Genomic DNA, 24,907 nt, shown 5'->3' on the forward strand with positions numbered 1-24,907 from the left:
CACACTATATGAAGTCAGTCAGACAGAGAAAGAAAAATGCCATATATTACTTGTATGTGGAATCTAAAAAATGACACAAATGAACTTATTTACAAAACAGAAACAGACAGATTCACATAGAAAACAAATTTCAGGTTACCACGGGGAAGAGGGGCTGGAGGGATAAATCTGGAGTTTAGGATAAACAGATACTAACTACTATATATAAAATTGATAAACAAGGTCCTACTAGCTTCAAAAATAGAAATATAAAATAGAGAAACAAGTTTCTTCTGTACAGCACAGGGAACTATATTCAGTATCTTGTAATAGCCTATAATGAAAAATATGAAAAGGAATATATATATAGTATGTATAATTGAATCACTATGCTATCCACCAGAAATCAACACGTTGTAAACGGACTATACTTTAATTAAGAAAATTTACAAAAAGAAAGATATAGACAATCCACACAGTAGAAGTTGTTATATGAAAATGATAAAATAAAATGACGAGAAAACAATAAAATAACCGATAAGAAAATGTGCAAAATACATGAAAGGGAAAAAGTTAACAGCAGCTACCTCTAGGTGAACCCTGCCTGAGCGCAAAGAAGAGAGGGTGACGTTTCATGCCACACCCCTTTGAGTTTTGTACCATGGGTACGTATTGCCTTTTCAGAAATACACATGAAGGTAGTACTAAAAATGAAATAAGTTCTGTTTTGTATTTAGCCACGTGTAGTTAAGTGTCCTGTGTCTTCCTGTAAAAGGTTATGAATTTCCTGAGACTTGCAGAACTTGTTTTTTTTTTTTTTTTCATTTTCTTCTTAAGAAGGACAGGACATGGCTTCCAAATGTATTTGTGCGCTGAACAAAACCAACAGTAAGGAGGCAGCGGTCCTTCCTAAGACGCTCTCGCCAGCTTCCACGCATTAGTGCCGCGTGCGGAGTGTGCAGCAGGGGCCTGATGGAGTTAACCAGGGTGATGGGAATTCTGTCCTTCTCACTCCACTGGTAAAGCTTTCCTGGTTCAACACTCCTTCTGCGTCTTATTCCTTGACTAATCTCTTTCCTAGGATAATCTACCCTTTTACGTTAATTAGCATTTACCGAGACAAACCGAGAGCTGAATAAATAATGATTTACGTTCATTTTAATCAGTCATTGCTGAGACACATTCCAAACACTTCAGTTACTGTAAAGGCACTCTGATTCTTGATTCTTCTAAAAAATATGATTTCAAAATGCACCGAAAACTGGAAATCCATTGTTTCTTTGATCTTCAATTTGCTTTGATAGAAATTCTTTACTTGCTTTGTCAATTTGGTCTGGAGCGAACAGATTGACTGTGGGAATGAAATAGTGCTGAAGCTGTTCTGTCCTGAGGCACTGAAGAAAGTATGTCACGCATTTATCAAAGCAGAGCTCCAGGTCCCCAGAGAGCCACTGACTGTCACATGGGTCCTGGGTACAGACGTGAAAGAAGGCGGTTTTCACGTGGTAAGAACAGAACTTAGTCAGCTCCTTTCGCTTTCCAAACTTTTTCTTCAGTTGTTCTAAAAGATATTTCATTAGCTTCAAACAGTCTTTCCTTTGAATAAAAAGGAGTATCATTTATTTTTACTTATTAACAACCTGTTTCATTCTATAATGAGCTTTAGGCACCTCACAGGAAAAACATGTAACGATATAATAAAAAGTACAGATAATACATACGATACAGAAAACAAAAAAGATGTAATAAGCAATAAAGATATATAAAAATAACATAATTATAAAGTCACTCTAAAACCTAATGATTTTCTCAAATGTATGCTTTAAAAGTTTCAAAAATAACTGCAATAAAAAAAAAAGTGTATCACCTATGAGCACCATGTGGCTAGATGGCTGTGTTTTGTTCTTTAATTTTGTTTTATTGAATTATAGTCAGTTTACAATGTTGTGTCAATTTCCAGTGTAGAGCACAATTTTTCAGTTATTCATGAACATATATTCATTGCCACATTCTTTTTCACCGTAAGCTACCACAAGATCTTGCATATATTTCCCTGTGCTATACAGTATAATCTTGTTTATCTTTTCTATATATACCCGTCAGTATCTACAAATTTCGAACTCCCAGTCTGTCCCTTCCCGCCACCACCCTTCCCCGCCCTGGCAACCACAAGTTTGTATTCTATGTCTATGAGTCTGTTTCTGTTTTGTATTTTTGTTCATTTATTTTTTTTAATTTATTTTTCTTTACATTCCACATATGAGCAATCTCATGTGGTTTTTTTTTTCTTTCTGGCTTACTTCATTTAGAATGACATTCTCCAGGGACATCCACATTGCTGCAAATAGATGGCTTCATTTCTATGCTACTATGATAATCTTTTCATTTTCTCCCACATTTAAGAATAAATGCTTAATGCTTAAAAAAAAGAAGCTTCAAAAATAGAAATACAAAATAGATAAACAACAAGTTTATTCTGTATAGCACAGGGAACTATATTCAGTATCTTGTAGTAACCTATAATAAAGAATATGAAAAGGAGTATGTGTCTATGTATGACTGAAACATGATGCTGTAGACCAGAAATTGACACAACACTGTAAACTGACTATTTTCAATAGTCTGACCACTGACCACCTCAACTTAAAAAAAAAGTTTCAAAAATACATTTTTTCCTTCTTTCTCCTCCATTCCTACCTTAAATATTTCACTCTATCAGGATTAATTCAATACATGAAACTGGGCAGACATTTATAGTAGTCATCCAGTTATGTAGTACCTGGAAAAATCATGTTTTAATTTTTATAAAATGGTTTTGCTTTACTAGGCTGCAATATTTACATTAATTATCCAGTTATTTGTAGTTGACAAAATTTAATGTTTATGTAGTTATTGAGCCTTATCAGCAATATATGTTTCTTAATATGCTTACTTCAAAGCCTTAGATGAAGCCTCAAGAACCTCCTGGGGGGAGGGTATAGCTCAGTGGTACAGAGCACGCTTAGCACGTGGGAGGTCTTGGGTTCAATCCCCAGTGCGCCCATTTAAATAAATAAATAAATAAATGCCCAATTATCCCCCACCCCGCAAAACAAAGAACCTCCTGGGCCTGCACACTGGACGTTCTTGTTTCAACCTTTTAATTTTTGTGGCCCTTACTCTGGACAACTTTAGAACCACAGATGATTCCTTTTCAAGAGCAGTTTCTTTTTGGCAGAAGGGTACAGCTCAAGCGGCAGACCACACGCTCAGCAATCAAGAGGTCCCCAGTTCAACCCCCGCTACCACCTCCAAGCGGCAATCAACGAAGTACCAAGGAAAGTTAATTACCTATCTCTTAGTGTGGTTTCAGATTTGGGTGGTCAGTCCCCGGCCTTGAATGCAGACAAACCGTCTCAAAGCGAGTACCCACATCCAGTAAGAGTGGTCCTCTGACCTCCTCCCGCTATGCGGCATCAATACTCATTACCCTGAGGCAGCCAGAACACTAGGACAAATCCAGCTGTCAGGGCTAGTCCTGCCTGGTGTTCACACCCTGACTCTGTCCTTCTCGGTACACCCATAGTCAGGCTCAGGACTGTGCCCCTGCCGTGCCTTGCACCAGCACTCTTTCCTTGGACCCTGGGACCTGGCGTCCTTGCTCCACGCTCACGCTCTAGTACTCCAGGTCAACCCAGCCACGATCATCTTCAGGTCTGAGCTATGGGGTCAACAAAGAATTAAACGTTCCGCTGATGCTCTGTCCTGTAATAAAACAAGGCAGTTACCTGCAACATTTCACTCCATCAGTTTCACAGCATGTTTTAGCTTGCCCATGGTTTTTCAAAAGGTCCTTTTCAACGTGCGAGAAGGACAACCTCCACGTCTCTTCTTAATTTCCAAAAGAAAAATAGAAAAGCACTTTACCAAACACATCTGTATACAAACAACACAATATTTCATTGATTTCCTTCATTTAAATGGCATTCTGAAAAATTGCCAGGGGGAGACAGGCCAAAAGAGGTGAACAGATAAATAATGTGATTACCTACTAAAACAAGTAATCTGAATAAGCAAACAATGGGCCAAGATAGGAAAAAACAGGGGGGAGAAGTCAAAGCCATGTGCCATCAGCTGCAACACGGATGGACCTAGAGGTTATCATATTAAGTGCAGTCAGTCAGAGAAAGAAAAATACCATGTGATATCACTCATATGTGGAATCTAAAAAAAAAAGACACTATGAACTTATCTACAAAACAGAAACAGACTCGCAGACATGGTAAACAATCTTATGGTTACCAGGGAAAGAGGGTAGGAAGGGATAAATCTGGGAGTTTGAGATTTACAAATGTTAGCCACTATATACAAAAACAGATTTAAAAAAAAGGTTTCTTCAATATAGCACAGGGAACTATGTTCAATATCTTGTAGTAACTTTTCACGGGAAAAATATGAAAACGAATGTATGTATGTACATGCATAACTGGGACATTGTGCTGTGCGCCAGAAGTTGACACATTGTAATTGACTGTACTTCAATAAAGAAAGAAAATTTAACATTCATTCATCATTTAAAAAAAAATTCAGTGATTTAAATCTGGGTGGAAACTTGATCTGATGAAAAGCAGATTATGAAAATGAATATATGTATGTATATGCATGACTGAGACATTGTGCTGTCCACCAGAAATTGACACATTGTAGTTGACTGTACTAAAAAAACAAAAAACACAGCAACACGATAATCTACAGTAAGACACTAAAGTTTCTCCTTTGAAATCAGGAAGGCAGGCTTCTGCTATGTGTTCAACACACACTGGCTCTCTGAACACGCACAGAAGGAAAATGGGGTTACAGCACAGGGAAGAGAAAAACAAAGCTATTACTATTAATCGATGATATAACTGTGTATGTAAAAAATACAAAAGAAGCTGGTGACAGGTGTGTTTGAGTTCAATATAATCCTCAGTCTACTTTTCTATCGGTTTAAAATTTTTCATAATAAAAAGTTACAATTGCCTATGAGTAAATCTAACAAAAGATACACAGAACTTCTGTGGAGAAACTCTAAAGCTTCACTGAGAAGTATTAGAGAAAATCTAAGTAAATGACGACATGCAGCTGTACGTGGATTAGAAACTCCTTATTGTAAATATAGCAGATCTCCCCAAATTCACCTGCAGATTCAATGCACTCTCAATCAAAACTCTGAAAAAAATGTTTTTGTGGAACTTGATGAGGTGATCCCAACATCTTTATGAAAACAGCAAAGGGTCAAGAATATCCAAAACGCTTGTGACGAGGGACAAAGTGGGAGACCAGATATCAAGACTTACAAAGCCACATCCCATATGACAACGCGGTAGAGAGCAAGGACAGAGAAAGATCTTTAAGGGACAGAATAAAGAGTGAAGTACAGTTACACCACGTACAACAATCGACATATGGAAGTGGGACCCCACGCTAGGTGTGCTCACGGCCGCTGCATACATCCACTTACATCCAGCGTTCACACCACCCTGGAAAAGGCAGGCTGTACTAGAGGTGGTGAACAGTTCAGTGGTGACCAGAGTTTGGGAGGAAGAGGGCTGAATACGTGAAGCACGGGAGACATCTTAGGGAAGTGAAACTTTTATGCAATGGTAGATACATGATACACTGCATTTATCAAAACCAGCAGAACTTCATGGCACAAAGAGTGAACCTTTATGCTTTATGCCAGAAAGTGACACGACACTATAAGCTGACTATACTACAGTAAGAAAACACACACAAACACAAAGAGTGAACCTTAATGTACACAAACTTTTAAAAAATCGTTTAGTTTTCAGTATCCACAAATCAATGTGACACAGCACATTAACAAACTGAAGAATGAAAACCATATGATCATCTCCATAGATGCAGAAAAAGCTTTCGATAAAATTCAACATCCATTTATGATTTAAAAAAAAACTCTCCAGAAAGTGGGCATAGACGCAACATATCTCAACATAATAAAGGCCAGATATGACAAACCCACAGCAAACATCATACTCAATGGTGAAAAGCTTAAAGCATTTCTTCTGAGATCAGGAGCAAGACAAGAATGCCCACTCTCACCAGTTGGATTCAACATAGTTTTGGAAGCCCTACCCACAGCAATCAGACGAAAACGAAATGAAAGGAGCCCAAACTGGAAAAGAAGAAGTAAAACTGCCCCTGTTTGCAGATGACATGATACTCTACATATAAAACCCTAAAGAAGCAACCAGAAAACTACTAGAGCTCATCAATGAATTTCAGTAAAGCTGCAGGATGCAAAATTAACATACAGAAATCTGTGGCATTTCTATACACTAACAACTCTATCAGAAAGAGAAATTAAGTAAGCAATTCCATCTACCATCTGTCCATCAAAAAGAATAAAATACCTAGGAATAAGCCTACCTAAGGAGGCAAAGGACCTGTACCCTGAAAACTATAAGACACTGATGAAAGAAACTGAATACAACACCGTGTACTTGGATTGAAGGAATCAGTATTGTTAAAATGGCCACACTAACGAAGGGAATCTACAGATTCAGTGCAATCCCTATAAATTATCAGCGGCATTTTTCACAGAACTGGGACAAAAAACTTTAAAACTTGTATGGAAACACAAAAGACCCTGAATAGTCAAAACAATATTGAGAAAGAAGAATGGAGCTAGAGGAGTCACACTCCCTGACTTCAGACTATACTACAAAGCTACAGTAAGGAAAACAGTATGGTACTGGCACAGAAACAAGACACATAGATCAATGGAACAGGACAGAAAGTCCAGAAATAAACCCATGCACTTACAGTCAATTACTCTACAATAAAGGAGGCAAGAATATACAATGGAGAAAATACAGTCTCTTCAATAAATGGTGCTGGGAAACCTGGACAGCTACCTGTAGAAGACTGAAATTAGAACATTCTCTAACACTCCATACAAAAATAAACTCAAAATGGATTAAAGACCTAAATGTAAGACCAAGCACTATATAACTCCTAGAGGAAAACATAGGCAGAACAAACACTCTTTGACTTAAATCACAGCAATATTCTTTGGGGTCTGTCTCCCAGAGTAATGGAAATAAAAACAAAAATTAACAAATGGGATCTAATTCAACTTAAAAGCTTTTGCACAGCAAAGGAAACCATAAACAAAAAGACAACCTATGGACTGGGACAAAATATTTGCAAACAATGAGACCGACAAGAGATTAATTTCTAAAATATATAAGCAGCTCACACAGTTCAGTATCAAAAAGACCCCAAACAACTCAATCAAAAATGAGAAGACCTAAATAGACATTTCTCCAAAGAAGATATACAGATGGCCAACAGACCCATGAAAAGATGCTCAGTATTGCTAATTATTTGAGAAATGCAAATCAAAACCACGATGAGGTATCACCTCACACCAGTCAGAATGGCCACCATTAAAAAGTCCACAGACGATAAATGCTGGAGAGGGTGTGGAGTAAAGGAAACCCTCCCACACTGTTGGTGGGAATGCAAATTACTGCAGCCACGATAGAGAAAAGTACAAAGATTTCTTCAAAAGAACACTAAAAACAGAGTTAGTTATGATCCAGCAATCCCACTCCTGGGCATATATCCAGAGGGAACTCTAATTTGAAAAGATATATGCACCTCAGTGTTCACAGCAGCACTATTTACAATAGCCAAGACATGGAAGCAACCTAAATGTCCATCAAAGATGACTGGATAAAGAAGTTGTGGAATATTTACACAATGGAATGCTGCACAGCTATAAAAAAGAATGAAATAATGCCATTTGCAGCAACATGGATTGACCTGGAGATTATCATACTATGTGAAGTAAGCCAGAGAAAGGAAAAAACCGTATGATATCACTTACATGTGGAATCTAAAAAAAAAAAGACAGCAATGAACTTATTTATAAAACAGTAAAGGACTCATAGACATGGAGACCAAACTTACGGTTACCAAGCGGGAAAGGGGGTGGAAAGGGATAAACTGGGAGTTTGAGATTTGCAAAAACTAACTACTATATATAAAATAAACAAGTTTCTTCTGTATAGCACAAGGAACTATATCCAGTATTTTGTAGTAACTTATAATGAAAAAGAATATGAAAAATATGCATATATACATATATATGTATAACTGAATCACTATGGTATACACCAGAAACTAATACAACATTGTAAATCAAATTATACTTAAAAAAAGAAAAAAAAATCATTTAGAAAGTCAAGTGTCTTGGGAAGTAAGTCAGACTGTGAAAAGGGGCTCTAACTGTATTACTAATGTGTGACACAACCTCCCTGAAGACGGTGAGGGCAAAAAGGTGCCGACACGAGTTCCTTTAGAAATGGGGTCTGTAAGCTGAAGGCAAAAGGAATGGAGCATGCACCCCGCACACATGGGGCCTGTGTGTACAATTCCGAGATGTCCGTGCACTTGGCCTGGACCTGAACGGGGGACAAGGGCGTGGGTGGGTGGGCGGCAGAGGTAGGAGCAAGTTTCCCATTGCTGGAATGAGAGGTTGCAGATGGTGAGGATGGAAGGTATGAACGACGCGTGTGATCACAGGCTGTGGGAGAGATGTCAGTACAAGTCACGTTTCTCTGACTACAGATACAGGTCCTGACGTACAGAACTATCTACAGATTCGTGCACACGCTGGGGTTAGTATACATACACAGGCTTCCTTGCTCCTCCCAGATGACCCCCTAGTGGCAGAGCACACAGAGCGCCCCGAGCTTAGTTCCTAGTACACTCTCCAGTAAAAGGATCCAGGGCTCCTGGCAGACATGGCTGGTTCTAGGACGGAAGCAGGAACTAGACCAGATGAGCCAGGAGCATCCTGCAGAGCCAGAAAGTGAGTTAGTGTTGAAAACAAGAAAGAAAAACACTCCACAATTACGGGAGGTATGTCCAAAGGACGCAGAAACCACCTGAAAGATCCCAGAGGCCAAAGTCAGAATAATTTAAGCAAGAAAATGAAAGCTATACTGGATTATAGCCCAAAATATGAGACGAGTATCTGTGAGTCCACACTGATAGGGTTTAAGTAAATTAACAAAAGGGGGGAAAGATCAACCTCCCCCACAGGAGGATTCCACATAATCTGTGTAAACACTCTGCTCTCCTTAGGTGCGAGCTGTGGATAGCAACTTCCTTCCAAACAGCACAGGATGAAAAGGGAGAGAAGAGTAGCTGAACAGCAGAGAACCCCAACAAACACACCCTCAGCCAGGGGTCAAGGGCATCAGCGGCAGTGCTAAGTCAGGGTCACTGCACATAAAAGGATGCGATGTCATGGGATGGGATGGGATATGATGAGATGTGGGAGGGGATGGGACGGGATGTCATGGGATGGGATGGGATGGATGTGGGACAGGATGAGATGGGATGGGATGAGATGAGATGGGAATGTGTGATGGGATGGGATGGGATGGGATGGGATAAGAGGGCACTTCACCTCTGCGCCTTCCTCCCCACACCCAAATCTCCAGCCTAATCACAAAAAAACCACCAGATACATGCCCAGTGAGGCAAATTCTACAAAACAGCTGACTGGTACTGCTCTACACTGTCAAGGTCATCAAAAACAAGGAAAGACTGAGAAACTGTCACGGTCCAGAGGAGACTAAGGGGACCGGATGACCAAATGCAATGTGGTGTCCTGGGTGGGCTCTTGGAACAGAAAAGAGACATCAGGTAAAAACTAAGGAAATCTGAATAAACTGTGGACTTCAGTTAATAAGACTGCATCAATACTGGTTCGCTAATTGGGACAAGTGTGTCACATTAACGTAAGATGCTAAGAACAGAGAAATACCCCACACCTATTTCCTATATAGGGACTCTCTACACTCTATAATTTTTCTGTAAATCTAAAGCTATTCTAAAAGTAAAAGTTTATTTTAAACAACTGCATGGAGTTATCACTTCTCACTTTTTGGATTACTGGCAAAATTTCCAAAGTTTAACAAGTTCTGTTGATAAAGCTGAGTGTAAAATCGTTACCCCCATACATCGCTGTGGGAATGCAAGCTGCTGAGTCCCATACGGAGGGGATTTCAGCAATATCTGGCAACATTAGACGTGAATTCACTACTCCTTGACCAGCTGTAAAAATAGACTGTGGAAAGGAGTGGTTGCTGTCTATAGAGAGCCATGCGGTGGTATCTGAGATCACTTAGTAAGTGAAAACAGAAAGGTGTATGCACCTTTTTATCTTAAAAAGGGGGGTTGCATATATATGTGTGTGTGTTTCCTTGTATTTTTAAAAAATGAAAAGTGAAGCGAAAACAATGAAAGGGTTTCCGAGCAGGGGAGGAGAGAAGGGTGTGGAGGGAAGATCAAGGGACGTTATGTTTCTCTAAGACTACTTTCTTCTGCAGCTTTGACTTTGGAACCATGGGAATGCTTTATACATTTATGAAACAAAACTGAAAACTAGCCCAAGATCACACAACTCGTGAGGCGAGAGGCCTCAGGACTCGGATGCAGGGCAGTCTGGCTCCAAGGCTGGTACTGCCTTTTCTCTATTACAAACAAAACCAACCTTCAAATGCGGGCTGGGCTGGCAGATGTTTCAGAGCTGAGTATTTGGTGCTACTGGTACAGGCATGCCCTTTCCAATTTTACCTCCCTTCAAATGCCAACAGCACAGTGGCCCTCTCCCTGCCCACACGTGTAACAGTAACAACTCTTTCATATGGATGTCTTCTTTCTTAAGTGTTTGTCTTTAATTCCACACACGTTTCTTACAGATTATACCGTCAGTTAGCTGAAGTGCAACAGCAAAAGGAAGAGAAAGCAGAGCAAGAGGCACACGCCCAAGACAGACGGAGGGCAGGAGGATTTCCCCAGGTGAGCAGCCCTGCACGCGCCCACGGCTGCGTGTGTGAGGACGTCCCAGCTGTACCTGGTGTTACCGTTCCCTCCACGGAGAACGCCGGAGAAACTTCGAGGCAAAAATACATGCTGGCTTTTCCTACAAAAAGTGTAAGGGGTTTGCTTTTTTTTTAATTGTGCAGCACGGGCAAAATTATTTCGGCCAATAAATTTTCGAAGCATTTCACACGTTCCGATTCCTTCCACTGCCCGTCACCTTAGTTCCTCCAATGTCTGAGTCATAATCTTCAAGATATCCCTTTCAAAAAGAACTTCTGCTCAATCAACAGCTGTCACGTCAGTCAGTCGGGCTTCTGTGATCTCCAGCAGAACATGGACACACTTCAAAAACTCCTCACCTGTCATCTCTGGGACCCAGTTTCCTCAGCAGTTTACTTTAGGACTATATTCAGGGTCAGAGGAGATGGAGCTGCCTGGTCTGAGTTTTAGACACTCTCTAAACATGCATTAGGTTCAAATCATATTTACCCCTGAGCATCACTCCCTGGAAAAGCACTGACCGTTGGGATACGCAATATCTTTTTTCAAGTCCAGACACTGTGTTCAAGATAAAAGCCTAAAAAAAAAGTTGTCTTTGTTCCGTATCAACATTAAAATCAGAGTACTCAATCGACATAGCTGACAGTTTCTTGTATCTAATGCTTTTAAATTACCAATTCTATAATTCCAGGAGCAACCTTTATGTTTATCAATACCCCCATCACTTGAATCTATGTCTTAACATTAACCACCACATTCCAGATACCTTGAAACCCACTTCCTTCCCTGGCATGCTTGGGGACCAGGTAAAAAGGCCTTCGTCTCATATCGTTCCTGACTTTTACTCCAAGCCACCTATTGATGGGCAGGCCGTTGAGGGTGCTGGCGGGCCAGCTGCCTTTGGACTCCAGAGCCAGGGTTATATCCACAGATATTTCCATAGGTTTTCTCATCAGAAGTGTCACAGCTGGGCTCCCTTTTTTCTTCCTCTCCACAATGACATCTGTGTCTGCTTCAACACAGAAAAGAGAAGAAAGGGCTGATCAACCCATTTTTCTCTGAAAATAGAGGGAACATAAGTATACTTGGAGATACACATAGTGCTTAAGTGTAAGGTGAAAATTAATTCTACGGGTGGTGGGGGCTATAGCTCAGTGGCAAAGAGCACACTTGATGTGCCGAGGTTCTGGGTTCAATCCCTGGTGCCTCCATTAAAAATAAATAGATTTTTTTAAAAAACCAAATTACCTCCCCCACAACAACAACAACAAGATAAAATTTAAAAAAAAGAAAGATTCTGTCTTATATCTAAAATGAGGAGTCTCAGACGCTGGGGAATGGGAGGGCTGTGATTAAATTTTCACTTAAATGTATGGACGGCAGTTTGGATGAGCAGCAGGGAAGGCCAGAGCGACCCCAACCCGGAGGCAATGAGCATCAAGACACGGTGAACAGCCCACGGGCACTGCAGCCTTGTTACAACAGCCAAGACATGGAGACAACCTCGTGCCCACGGAGGATGAACAGGCAAAGAGGCCGTGGCATTCACAGATGAGGGATACTGTTCGCTTTCACAAGGAACGAAACCTGCCACTTGTGATGTGTATGGACCTGGAGGATGTGATGTCAAGTGAAATAAGCCAGACACAGAAAGGCAAATGCTGTCACTTATACGTCAAATCTAAAAAAGTTGAATCCATAGGAGCAAGTGTAGAGGGTGGTTACGGGGGCAGAGAGGTGGGGGAAGTGGGGAGAGGGTCATCAGAGAGACCAGAGTTACAGTTAAGCGGGCCGAGAAGGTCTAGAGATCTAAGGTACAGTATGACGACTGCTGTTAATGCTACTGTACTGAATTCGGGAAATGTGCCAAGAGGATGGGTTTCAGGTGCCCTCACCACACACACCAAAAGGTAACTATGTGAGGAGGTGTGTCAATCAGCTTGACCATGGTAATCATTTCACTGTGTTTATGTATATCAAGTCATCATGCTGTATACCCCAGATATGTAGTTTCTATTTCTTTTAAAAAGGCACATATGGTGGGGGAGGGTATAGCTCAATGGTAGAGTGCATGCTTAGCATGCATGAGGTCCTAGGTTCAAGCCCCAGTACCTCCATTAAAAGAAAAAAATTAATGAATAAATAAATCTAATTATCTCCCCCTCCCAAAAAACCCCAAAACAGTAACTTATAATGAAAAAGAATATGAAAAGGAATATACGCATGTGTCGGTATGACTGCAACCATTATGCTGTACACCAGAAATTGACACAGCATTGTAACTGACTAGACTTCAATTTAAAAAAACACAAAAGAAAGAGGCACAGGTAGAGAAGTGAAAGAAATCAGAGGGTCAAGGTAACAGCTGGGAGATGGGCTGAATCTGGGAGATAAGAAGGCAGGAGTCCTGACCTGAGAAGTGGTCGATGCTGATTCTGTTCTGCAATTCAGAGTGAGCAGGACAAAGAAAGGCGGCCGAGATGAACTTCATTTCAGACGCCCTGATCTCTCGGTGACTGCGGGACACCCAGGTGGACTTAAACTGCTGGGCAGGTCAGAAACTCTGGGAAGGCCTCTAGGGAAGAGACCCTGGCTTTGGGTTTTGGGGTATACAAGCTGGAGTCAAAGCCCCTACTGGACAAGACTTCAGGACGGGGCCACAGTGGCAGGACCACAGCGCCAAGGAGAAAATCCAAGCGTGCCCTCATGTCTTATAGCAGAGTTGGGAGGGTATAGCTCAGCGGCAGAGTGCATGCTTAGCATGCGTGAGGTCCTGGGTTCAAGCCCCAGTGCCTCCTCTAGAAGAAAAAAAATCTTATTACTGAATCTACAAACTCACCCACCTTTCATCCACTATCTTCTCCTCTCATCCTGCTACCACCCGGGAAGTGCCTGTCCCCCTTCCGAAGGCCACCCCTGCCCATGGTCTCCAGGTCCCTTCCCTCTGCCTTGTCAAGCACCCACCCCTCCATGTGCTCCCTCCCCGTGTCAGCAGCCTCCCTTCCCCCCTGGGTCATTCCAGGATCTCTCATTCTCAGATTCCCCTCCCGCAACCCTGCACTTGCAACCTCCCCACACTCACCCATCTTCCTACTTCCTCACAGCCAGCACTTTCCAAACAGTTGCCCACACATTCTGTCTCCACCGCATCCCTGCGCCCTCCTCCCCTTCTCGTGCTCATGACCCACTGAAACTGCTAAGTCATAGCTACTCACCCCACTCCCCACAAAACAAACCAAGGACCAAAGCATTCTGGGTGTCAGCACCCCTGCAGACACTGACCACTCCTGGCAAGACTAGCGGTTTCCTTCCCTCCTCCCCAGCCTCTAATGAGGTCCACTCTACTTAACACTGCCATCTCCCCCACCAGTACCATGTCTGGTACCCCTGATCCCCCTGACTTTGCTATACTCTTTCACCCCTGGACTTTCTACTTTCTACTCTACAAGATAATTATGTTTTCCACTTGTTACTCATCACACGTCTGCCCTTACGTGATTATCAACTACGGAAGGGTGAAGGACTTCATCTATTTGTTCATTAACAGATCCCAAACACCGAGCGCACGTGGCACATCAGATGACTGATGACTATTGATGAAATTAATGAAAAAGCAATCTATACTCTCTACCTACGTGGTCTCATCCACTGTCAATGCCATGTGTTATGTTTACGGGCAGCCCACCCGCATCTCTGAACTCCAAACCCACATCCGACTATGTACTTGATACATTCACGCATCACAAGAATGTCTAACTCAGCATATCCAGAGCCGGCCTCTCAATTCATGTCTCAAAATATGGTCATCAGCCCTTCCTATCGGAGAAAAGGGCACAGTCAATGCACACGGGTCTCAATCTAGGAAACTGGGAGCCTTCTTTGACTCCACCCTCTCACCCCTGGCACACAGATGGATATGTCCCCCAGGCCCTTACCGCACCCCCACTGAAGCCGCCACCATCCTTCACCTGAACTGTTGTCATACTTGCCTTTCCAATATCCACAGAAGTCAGAGTAACTTTTTAAAATACGAAGCCACTCATCATTCTCTCATTCAAACCTGGCTTCTCAAAACAAAAGCTGAACTCCCTTCCAGGACGTACAAGTCCTTGCACAGTTTGGCCCTGGCCATCTCTTCATCTCATGTCCCTCTCCCTCCTTGTCCACAGGACCTCTTTTTGCTCCTTGAGCCTGTCCAGCTCTTTTCTGCCTGGGACCTGAGTCTGCCCCTCAATCCGACCCCACCCCACTGGCTCCCACCCCTCCCAGTCCATGCCCTCACAGCAGGCACTGCGATGCGTGTTTACAAGCTTCAGACTTCCAGAGGGGATGCCACCGATTTTATCAACCACTTACATCCCGCAGGGCAGGCAAGTCAGTGAATATTCGGTGGAGACCAACATAGAGCCAATCAACACTTAGGAAGAATACCAAGGGACTGTGGCTCACTAACACCAAGAACAAGGACTTGTTTCTAGCGGGTGGAAGTCAACAATCTGCTGCAGGGAGATCAAGAAAGAGCAGGGAAGGAGTGTGCACTGGCAATCAGTAGGTATGATCAGAACTTTTAAGAGTCACAGTTCAGGGGGGAGGGTGTACCTCAGTGTCAGAGTGCAGCTCAGGGGTAGACTGCCTGTCTAGCATACACAATGTCCTGGGCTCAATCCCCGGTACCTCCATCAAGAAGGAAGGAAGGAAGGAAGGAAGGAAAGAAGGAAGGAAGGAAGGAAGGAAGGAAGGAAGGAAGGAAGGGAGGGAGGGAGGGAGGGAGGGAGGGAGGAAGGAAGAAGGAAAAGCTAATTACCCCCCCCAAAATTTAAAAATAGAAAAACATCACTCATTTAAAAAGAAGAATCAAAATTCAGAAATCTTACCTTCAATATTTTTAATTTCTTCCTTAATGACTGCCCTGAACTTGGACAGCATCTTAGAAGCTGATAATATTTCCCCTTCTAAAAACTGATTCAGAGGATCTCCTTTGGGATTTCTTTTGAACTTCACAAAGTAATGAGTACCACTGTTGGCATATTCTTGTAGCTCAATTCTGGGGACCTCCAGTTTGAACATAACATCAAATTCATTAGGAGCAGAAACCTAAGAAAGTGAAAACAGCACTGAAATGTTTGCTTGTGAATATTTTCCAAGCAGCTACAATTTTTTTCTTGAAATTTCTACTTAGATCCTGTATCCCAATATTTACACTCTCTGGGAATGGGATTAGTGGAGCTGGGAGAATATTATTGGTTTTATTTTATAGGTTTTATACTCATTTTCTTAAGCCACAAGTATGTATTTATAATTTAAAGCAATTTAAAATAATATCATGTACCAGTTTTTTTTTTCTGAGTTTAAAGTTTAATAAAATTAAAGATCTTTAAGGTGCTACCTTTTACATCACAAGCTGCACACTGAGCCACCCTCCTGTCACAGTGGCCTCAAAAATGTGTGTAGTCACCTCCTCGCTACTTGAGTGAGGGCCTTCTTGTTAGAGTCACCAGTTAGCCAAGTGAGTGTGAGCTCGAAGTCACATACTACATTAGTGTTTCTGAACCAGAGCATTTTACAAGCTTCAAAGAAATCTACAACATCACAATAATAATCAAAGCAATTATAATAAATGATTATTTTTTCTTTATTAAAAGTGCACGTCTTTCATGAGCTAGGGGTACTTTTCAGGCACAGCTATTGGACTGTAGTGTTCAACACAGTGCCTGGTAGCCCCATGTCTACTTGACCATGTGACTGTGGCCAGTCCAAATTGAGACCTACTGTGCTATGTACTTAACAGTGCCCTGCCCCCCAAATTCACATATTGAAGCCCTAACTCCCAATGCGACTGAAGTTAGAGACAGGGCTTTTAGGAGGTAATGAAGGTTAAATGAGATCAGGAGGGTGGGGTCCTATCGGATAGGACTGGTGGACTTACAAGAGATACCAAAGTTCTCTCTGCACACACGTATGGAGAACACAGTGAGGACACGGGGAGAAGGTGCTTGTCTGCAAACCAGGACCAGAGTCCTCACTACAACCTAACCATTCTGGCACCCTGATCATGGCCTTTTGGCCTTATGGCCAGAAAAATCAATTTATGTTCTTTAAGCTGCTCAGTCTGTGCTATTTCGTTGTGGCAGCGCAAGCTGACTGGGATACGCTGAGAAGGTGAAACAAACACTTGGAGTGAAGTCAGTGGGAAGGAAGTCCTCAGACAGAGGTCTCTGAAAATCCACTCTCCCATAAAAGCAACAACAACACGGGTAGAAATAGTCAAATTCAACTTTTTCAGATCTCTATCTCTGTAAATTAACCAAAGGCTTGAAACAGTGCAAAGATTTATTTAAGAAAAGTGGCTGAGAGGGGAGGGTATAGCTCAGGCGTAGAGTGCATGCCTAGCATGCACGAGATCCTGGGTTCAATCCCCAGGACCTTCATTAAAAATAAATATATAAAAACCTAATTACTTCCCCCCCAAAATAAAGAAATAAATTTAAGAAGAAGGAAAGAAAAGTGGCTGAATCCTGGCGAGAACAGTGAGCTTTGCGGGCATTCGAAATTGCCCCATTCCCATCCCAGCATCGTCCCCACTCCACCCAGGCAGCCGCTGTGCTGACCTCTAACACCACACGTGAGGTCTGCCTGTTTGGGAACATCACACAGACTGAATCATACAGGATATCCTCTTCACATCTCACTTCATCTAACAGTGTCTGTGAGGTTCATCCACATCGTCTTGTCTATGGGTAGTTTGTTCTTTTTCATTCTACACAGTTCTAATTAAACCGCGTTTTAACTAGAACTACATCACCAGCCCCAGAAGCGCAAGCGCTCGCGTTACTCCGAAAGGGGAGTACGGGGGGTGCGGGAGGCGCGGGCCCAGGCGGCTCACCTTCACGCGCTCGTAGTAGCTCCCGGTGCGCAGCAGCCCCACGCCCCTGAACTCGGACTCGCATCCCTGCTGCAGTTTCCGCAGCAGGTGGTCCACCACCCGGTTCACCACCTCCACCGCCGCCGAGATCTCCCGGCGGCTCAGCCTCAGCTGCTCCAGCACGGCCCGGAGCTTCCAGGCGCCGGGCGCCGCCTCCCTCAGCCCGCGACCGGGGTTCGGGACCAGCGGGCCGCGGCTCTCGGTGGGACCGGGGACCTCGACGGGCGAGGGCAGCGGTCTGCGCTCCCGGGTGGCGCGCACACTCCCCTGGCGGTGAGATCCGGAGCTGGGAAGGGGCGGCCCCGGGGCTGCGGGGGGTTCTCCCTCTCTGGTCGGAGCCGCAGCGCCCTCCGCCTGGTCCTCGGCGCGAGAAGGTGGCGCGCGTCCCCGTGGCTTCTCCCCGGGGCGGCCGCTCCTCCGCGCGGGGGCCCGGGTGGCCTCGGGGGGCCCGCTGGACTCAATCGGGACGCCCTGCGCGCTCCGCGCCGAGACCATGGGGACGACGGCTCCCGCCACCGAAGCTGTCCTTGTCGCCTTCTCGCGCGGCGGGGCCATGGATGGCGCTCACTGCCCCCGGAGGGAGACCCGGCTTCGGGAAACGGCCGCGGGAAGATGCAGCCACAGTCGTGCTGAGAAATGAAACCTAAGAATCCGGCGGGAACCACGCTAATGCGGCCGGGCACCCGCCCGGAAGGGCCTGGGCGGGGCCGTCTGGGGCCACGCCCCCTCCGTGGAGGGACGGCGCCCCAGGGCCCCGGGAGCCGCCGATTTCCCCTCCCTCCAGGTGAACCCGGCAGCTGGCGTGGGAACCGCTCAAAACCAACCCGGGCAAGCACATGACAACCCATGCGTTTGCTGAGCGTCGCCTACAAAAATCTTGAAAACTACAGACCTTCTCGTACATTGAAACTGACAGAGAAATTTTCTGAATGTAATTTAAAGGATTTTTTTTAACTAATGGAAAATGTCAAATGCTCAGTTTTTACCAGATGGAATGAGGTGTGGGTTGATTGTAATTGGAATAAACATTTCGTTTTATTTGACTTTTTAAAAGCACACAGAATCTCAAAGAAACTGTACAACTCTCATCGGTGAGTTTTATCCATTGGTTCTCAAAAGCCCATCAAAAAATGACACACACATTTGAAATAATCCATCCTGCTTCGGCTGTTGTGATTCCAACACAATAGAGGTTTTCAAGTATCTGTATCTAAAACCAAACTCTTTGCATAGTACATATGTAATATGTATTAAAAATACATATTAGACAGGAACCCCCTAGGTTTAGAATGCCTTGATTACTTTTTTTTTCACTATCGTTTTAAACCATTTTTCAATGTACAGTTCAGTACCAGTAAATATAGTGACCTTATTGTGCAACCATCACCACCATCCCAGAACTCATCTTGCAGAACTGAAACTATACCCGTTTAACCATAACCCCATTCCCCACGTCTCTAGCTCCTGGTAGCCAACCTTCTACTTTGTCTCTATGAACTTGACTACTCTAGAACTTCATGTAACTGAAATCATACAGCATTTTGCCCTTTTGTGATGGGCTTATTTCACTTAAGATAACGTCTTCAAGTTTTATCTATGTTGTAGCATGTGTCAGACTTCCTTTTCAAGGCTGAATATTTCCATTGTATGCATGTACCACATTTTGTTTCTCCATTCATCTGTCAATGGATAAAAATGTCTTGATTACTTTTTTAAAAGTTGTCTCTGAAACCAGTATTTTGATACATACTTCTCTTTGAATTGTGATGTAAGAGGTGTATGTTTGTCTTTTGTAAAATAGAAGGAGGACTGTTGTGTAGTCAGACTTGTTCTCAAGCAGGTTAATTTCAGGAAAGAGTAAAATGGAAGTTGAAGTTGGAAAGCTTAAGCTGGAAGTTGAAATGTGGAAAGCCATCTCCTTACAACTGCAGGTGCCCTTGGGCCATCTTCCAGGATGCACAGGAGTATGCCTGTTCCAGTCTGAAGACCTCTGCTTTATAGTTCTATTTTTGTCCTCCAAGGGCCCCAGTGCTTGTCATGGAATCCTGTAAATGACTACAGCTGGCTTAATGCTGTCTTCCAGCTGTTTCCAAAGTCTTGTAAGTACACTGGTGTCAGCTTAACCAAAAATGTGCGAGCAACAATCCACCGGGCCAGAATCAAATACCTCAGCTGCTGACCTGTCACAAGAGGAGAACGTGGTCTTTGCCCAATCTTGCAGCCGCCATCAGTGTCCAAATCATAGAAAGAGTGACTTTTTAGTTAAATCTTCATATGGAATTTGGACTTTATCTAGCAGGAAAAACCAAGAGATCTGTTTGTGGGTATATATCTTACCTAGTTGATTTTACTTCTTGTCCTTTATATCTCATGTTTGTCTCAGTCATTCACTTAGTCACTCAATATTTGTCATGGGGGAGGGTTAGAGCTCAGCGGTAGAGCACATGATTAGCATGCATGAGATCCTGGGTTCAATCCCCAGTTCCTCCATTAAAAAATTATTTTTTAGATATTTGTCACAAATACTGTGTGCCAGGCTCTATTCTAGGCTCTTGGGATATACTGATCTTTGTTTATTCTTGCCCTCCTGGACCTTACATTGTGGCAGAGAGAAACAGACAATAAACATAATACATATCTAAATTATCCCATGTAGTAGAAGGTGATAAGCTGCATTGAAAAAGGGAAAAAATCATGCAAACGGGACCAGGAACAAGGAATGGCACAATACTAAAATAGTGGGAGAGTGACGTTTGACCCAAGACTCAAAGGAGGGGATACCCAGGCGGACAATGTTCCAGAAAAAGAAAAGTTAATGCAAAGGACCTAAGGTGGGACTATGCCTAGCTGTTCACACAACGTCAAGTGTGGCTGGAGCTTGTGAACTTTGAGGTGCTGTGCCTGTTGCTAACTTATTGCCTCTCAGCTCCAAACGCACCCTTCACTATATGCTCTCTGGTAAACAACAGAATTCCTTTAAGCATTTCTCTTTTAAAGTGCCCACTATGTTAACTTTTCTCAGTAGAAGTTGCTGATGGAATATCACAGGAGGAAGAGGTTTCCTGCGATTTCCAACATAGTAGAGGAAGTGGAAGGGGACTGACGGGGGAAGTCAGACTTGTGGGTGTGAGAACATCCAGCAAAGACTACCCCAGCCACAGGCTGGCAAAGTGATCCTCTGGGACCTCACAGCCTTGGCCTGGCCATAAGCCATCTACAGCATATGAAGCAAGGAGACCAAGATTCCTGCCTGGGGGGAGGGTGTAGCTCAGTTGTAGAGTGTGCGCTTAGCATGCATGAGGTCCTGGGTTCAATCCCCAGTATCTCCATTTAAAAAAAAAAAAATCTAATTACCACTCCACCAAAAAATAAATAAAAAAGATATCCTTAAAAAAAAAAAAAAGATTGCTGCCTGGCCTGTGTGCAGCTGTAACGGAGCAGGACCCCTACTGTCATCATCGGTGACCATCTGGTATCGTTAGTGTTTTTTGTAACTGCTTAACTATACAATGTTTTAAAGGGTTTTTCTCATGCTCTTTCTGAAGAGGCTTGGGTGGTCTGCCCAACCGCCTTGTGGTGCTGTGTGCAGGGGTTATGCTCAGTGCCCTGCTCTTGCCCCCAGTGCCCTGCTGTTGTATTTGTGCATCTTGTTGTTCATAATTCACCCCAACTGCACATCTGCAGTTGCTTTTGACCCTGTGTTCCTTGTATCCTGCTGTTGCAGCTGCAGAACTCAGCATACAGCAGGAGGTCCCCGGCCTCAGCCTGCTTAAAAGGCTAAAAGCATTATCAACCCGACTCTTAACTACACAAGTTTTTCTCTAGAGCTTTTTTCCACAGAGCCCCTTCCTGTGCATCCTTTGTTCTAGGCACAAGAACATTAAAAGTCCAAAAGCCAGAGGTGAACTTCACACCCAGCAGAGGGAAGGGGACCACTGCATCTGCAAAAACAAGAACAACTTTGCAACAATTTGTTACCCTGTATGCAATCTCTATGGAAACCCACTCTGCCCCTTGAACTCTTGAACTTTCATTGTAAAACCCCCTGCCTTCTCTCCCCAACTGGTTCACAGTCTTAGAGACATTAGCCCACTGTGACCTCCTTTCCCTGGCAAAGTAATAGTGTCCTTTTCTCCTTCATCCAAAACTCTTGTCCTCAAGTCTCAGCTCGATAAGTGAAGTACAGAGGCTGTGTTTCAGCAACACAGCTGCTGGTGGTCCAGAGGGTCCCATGCCAGGCAGCTCATCCCTCCACAAGCCCCCTATATTGAGTAGCCCTTGCTCTCTGAAGGCCTCTTGCATTTGAGAGCAGAACCTCTTCTAACTATTCTTTCTTGGTGACTCTCTCTCAGCCCTAGCCTTGTGTTTTATAGTTATTCTTTCATTATAGTTAATTATTATTATATTAAATGTCTCCTGTTTAATCGACTGTGTGATTTCTATCTCCTGTTTAGAACCAGACTGCTACAGAATTGGAATTGGGAGTGGTCCCAGGAGATAGACCCCTAAAGATGGGATTTGGGGATTGGTTTGGTTGTGCCCTTGGGCTCAGTGCTCAAGGGGGAGAAACCAGCAAAACAGACTGAGAAAGAGTAGCCAGAGAAATAGGAGGAAACACAGAAAATCCTGATGTCTTAGAAGACAAGTGAAGAAAGTGCATCAAGAAATGGCTGTGAACAAGACATGGAAGCAATCTAAATGTCCATCCACAGATGACTGCATAAGGAAGTTGTGGTATATTTATACAATGGAATACCACTCAGCCATAAAAAGAATGAAATAATGCCATTTGCAGTGACATAGATGGGCCTAGAGATTATCATACTAAGTGAGGTCAGTCAGACAGAGAAAGACAATTATCATATGATATCACTTATCTGTGGAATCTAAAAATAATACAAATGAATCTATTCACAAAACAGAAGCAGACCCACAGACATAGAAAACAAACTTGTGGTTACCAAAGGAGGAAGGGGTGGGGGATAAATTAGAAGTTTGGGATTGAAAGATACACACTGCTATGTATAGAATAATAATGTAAGCAACAAGGTCCTACAGTCTAACACAGTATAACAAGGTTATATTCAATATCTTTTAATAACCTATAATGGAAAATAATCTGAAAATATATACATATAACTGAATCACTTTGCTGTACACCTGAAACTAACAACATTATAAATCAACTATACTTCAATTTTTAAAAATGGCTGTGAACTACCATCTGATCCAGCTAGTCCACTTCTGCACATTTATCTGATGAACATGAAAACATTAATTCAAAAAGACACATGCACCCCTAGGTTCATCACAGCATCATTTGAAATACCCAAGAAATGGAAACAACCTAAGTGCCCAATGACGGATGAATAAATAAAGAAGATGTGGTCAATATATACAATGGAATACTACTCAGCCATAAAAATATTTACAACATGGATGGATCATGAGGATATTATGCTAAATGAAATAGGTCAGATGCAGAAAGACAGATATCACATGATTTTACTCATATGTGGAATTAAAAAAAAATGAACAAACCAAACCAAACAAAAACACAAAGATACAGAGAGCAGAATATTGGTTACCAGAGGGAGAGGAGAGTCGTGGGGAGGGAGAAATAGGTAAAGGTGGGCAACTGTATGTGACAGATGGGAACCAAATTTCTGATGATGTGAGCACCCTGTAGTGTATACAGAAGTCAAAGTATGATGTGATATGCATGAAACTTATGTTATAAGCCAGTGTTACCTAAAAAAGAAAAAGAAAAGAAATGGCTGTGAAGGGGGAAAGCATTAATGTATAGTACATCCATCTTCTTGCCTATGTGTAACTGCTCCTTTTGCGTTGAATGACATTCTTCTCTTTTGAAGCATGAAATACCATAAAGCTCGTGGGGAGATGGGAGTACAGGGCAAGGAAAGAAGGAAAAAGTATTACAGGCTGAGGGAAGAGCAAGTGCAAAAGGAAAGAGACTAATGAAGGTATTTAGAGGCCAGATAATAAGGACTCTTCAATCACTTTTCTTTCCTCTTATGATCAGTTACTTCAAGTCCATTTCATAAGTCAGTTCTTTTAAGAAGAAAGTGTTCCCTGTCATCTGCCATGGCCAGGGTCACTCCCTTCCTGCTCCCTGTAAGTGCAGCTCACTGTGGCTTTGTTCAAGCACTTAATTCATTTCCTCATAACTGTGTGTCCCAGCCACTAGTCTGGGAACTTTTTGAGAACAAGGACTGAGATTATTCATTTTAAGTCCAACTTTTCTCCAAAATGGAAGTAAAATTGACCAACTGATAATTGGCCATCTTTTCCTGCTATTCCTTATACCCTGCTTAACTTGTTCATGAAACTATGTGCCTCTCAAAAGCAGAGACTTGATTTTCTACTTTTCACATTATTCACTAACTAATAGATTAGAATAACTATTTATTATATCTATCTATCTATAGTTATTAGAAAAATTATACTACAGAATAACTATATCAATAATTAATAGAATGGAAACTAAGTATGGACTAGAAGGAAATTCTTTAACAAATTATCTGCTTTCTTAAAAATTATAAGTATTTATTAAGTACAATCAAATATAAAATAAAATATATTTTATGTAACTATATAATAATATTTATATTCTATGTCAAATAAGTTACCAAACCACATTAATAAACATTAGAACTCTCTTAACAGTGACAAGAGAGGAGGGACATTACAAAAAGTCTTCAAAGAACTAGTAACCCCTGTTTGAATTGTCCCAGATCACAGAGAAGGAAGGAAAGTTTCCAAAATTTTTTTAATTTATCTTAACTCCTTGCTCTTGATGTTTTCTCCTTTTTCAGTTTTATTAGGTACAATTATTACAGTTCAACTGCACATACACATTATATTGCATGTAAATACATATATACAGTATACTTCACATTTTTTTAGTTTACATATATGTACTGATCGTTGTTTCTAAGAACAGATTAGAGCTTTAGCTTTTTAAACTTACAAACTTATCAAAGAAATAAAAATTATCTGCTTTTTAAGAATATCACTTGTATGGCTAAAATATTTTCTGGTGCCATGGACTCTCTTCTTCTTCTTAATACCCTTTTCTATAATCATGGTGGTAAAAAA

The 24,907-nt window shown here is 42.3% G+C and overlaps 1 protein-coding gene across 2 annotated transcripts; it reads right to left on the bottom strand.

Moving 5' to 3' along the window:
• Window positions 1-393: 393 nt before the first annotated feature.
• CGAS (cyclic GMP-AMP synthase) lies at window positions 394-18,494 on the bottom strand. 2 transcript variants are annotated; one of them, XM_074346342.1, is made up of 5 exons: window positions 17,750-18,494; window positions 15,741-15,960; window positions 11,633-11,875; window positions 3,747-3,849; window positions 394-1,575 (listed from the first exon to the last, which is right to left on the bottom strand). In XM_074346342.1, the coding sequence occupies exons 1-5, from the start codon at window positions 18,341-18,343 to the stop codon at window positions 1,224-1,226; spliced, it is 1,512 nt and encodes a 503-aa protein (XP_074202443.1). In that variant the 5' UTR covers window positions 18,344-18,494; the 3' UTR covers window positions 394-1,223. The 2 variants fall into 2 exon arrangements, with proteins under 2 accessions (XP_074202443.1, XP_010948236.3); XM_010949934.3 differs by having other exon boundaries at window positions 11,633-11,878.
• Between the last annotated feature and the right edge of the window lie 6,413 nt (window positions 18,495-24,907).

This window comes from Camelus bactrianus, chromosome 18, assembly GCF_048773025.1.
Source record: "Camelus bactrianus isolate YW-2024 breed Bactrian camel chromosome 18, ASM4877302v1, whole genome shotgun sequence".
Lineage (NCBI taxonomy): Eukaryota > Metazoa > Chordata > Mammalia > Artiodactyla > Camelidae > Camelus > Camelus bactrianus.

Bases quoted from the DNA above. Each gene is read 5' to 3' on its own strand.
- CGAS (XM_010949934.3), bottom strand. From the start codon at position 18,343: ATGGCCCCGCCGCGCGAGAAGGCGACAAGGACAGCTTCGGTGGCGGGA. The intron at 11,879-15,740 runs GTAAGATTTCTG...TCTGTGTTGAAG, and splicing joins AGAAATTAAAAATATTGAAG to CAGACACAGATGTCATTGTG. The intron at 1,576-3,746 runs GTAACTGCCTTG...TTTTATTCAAAG, and splicing joins GATGGAGTGAAATGTTGCAG to GAAAGACTGTTTGAAGCTAA.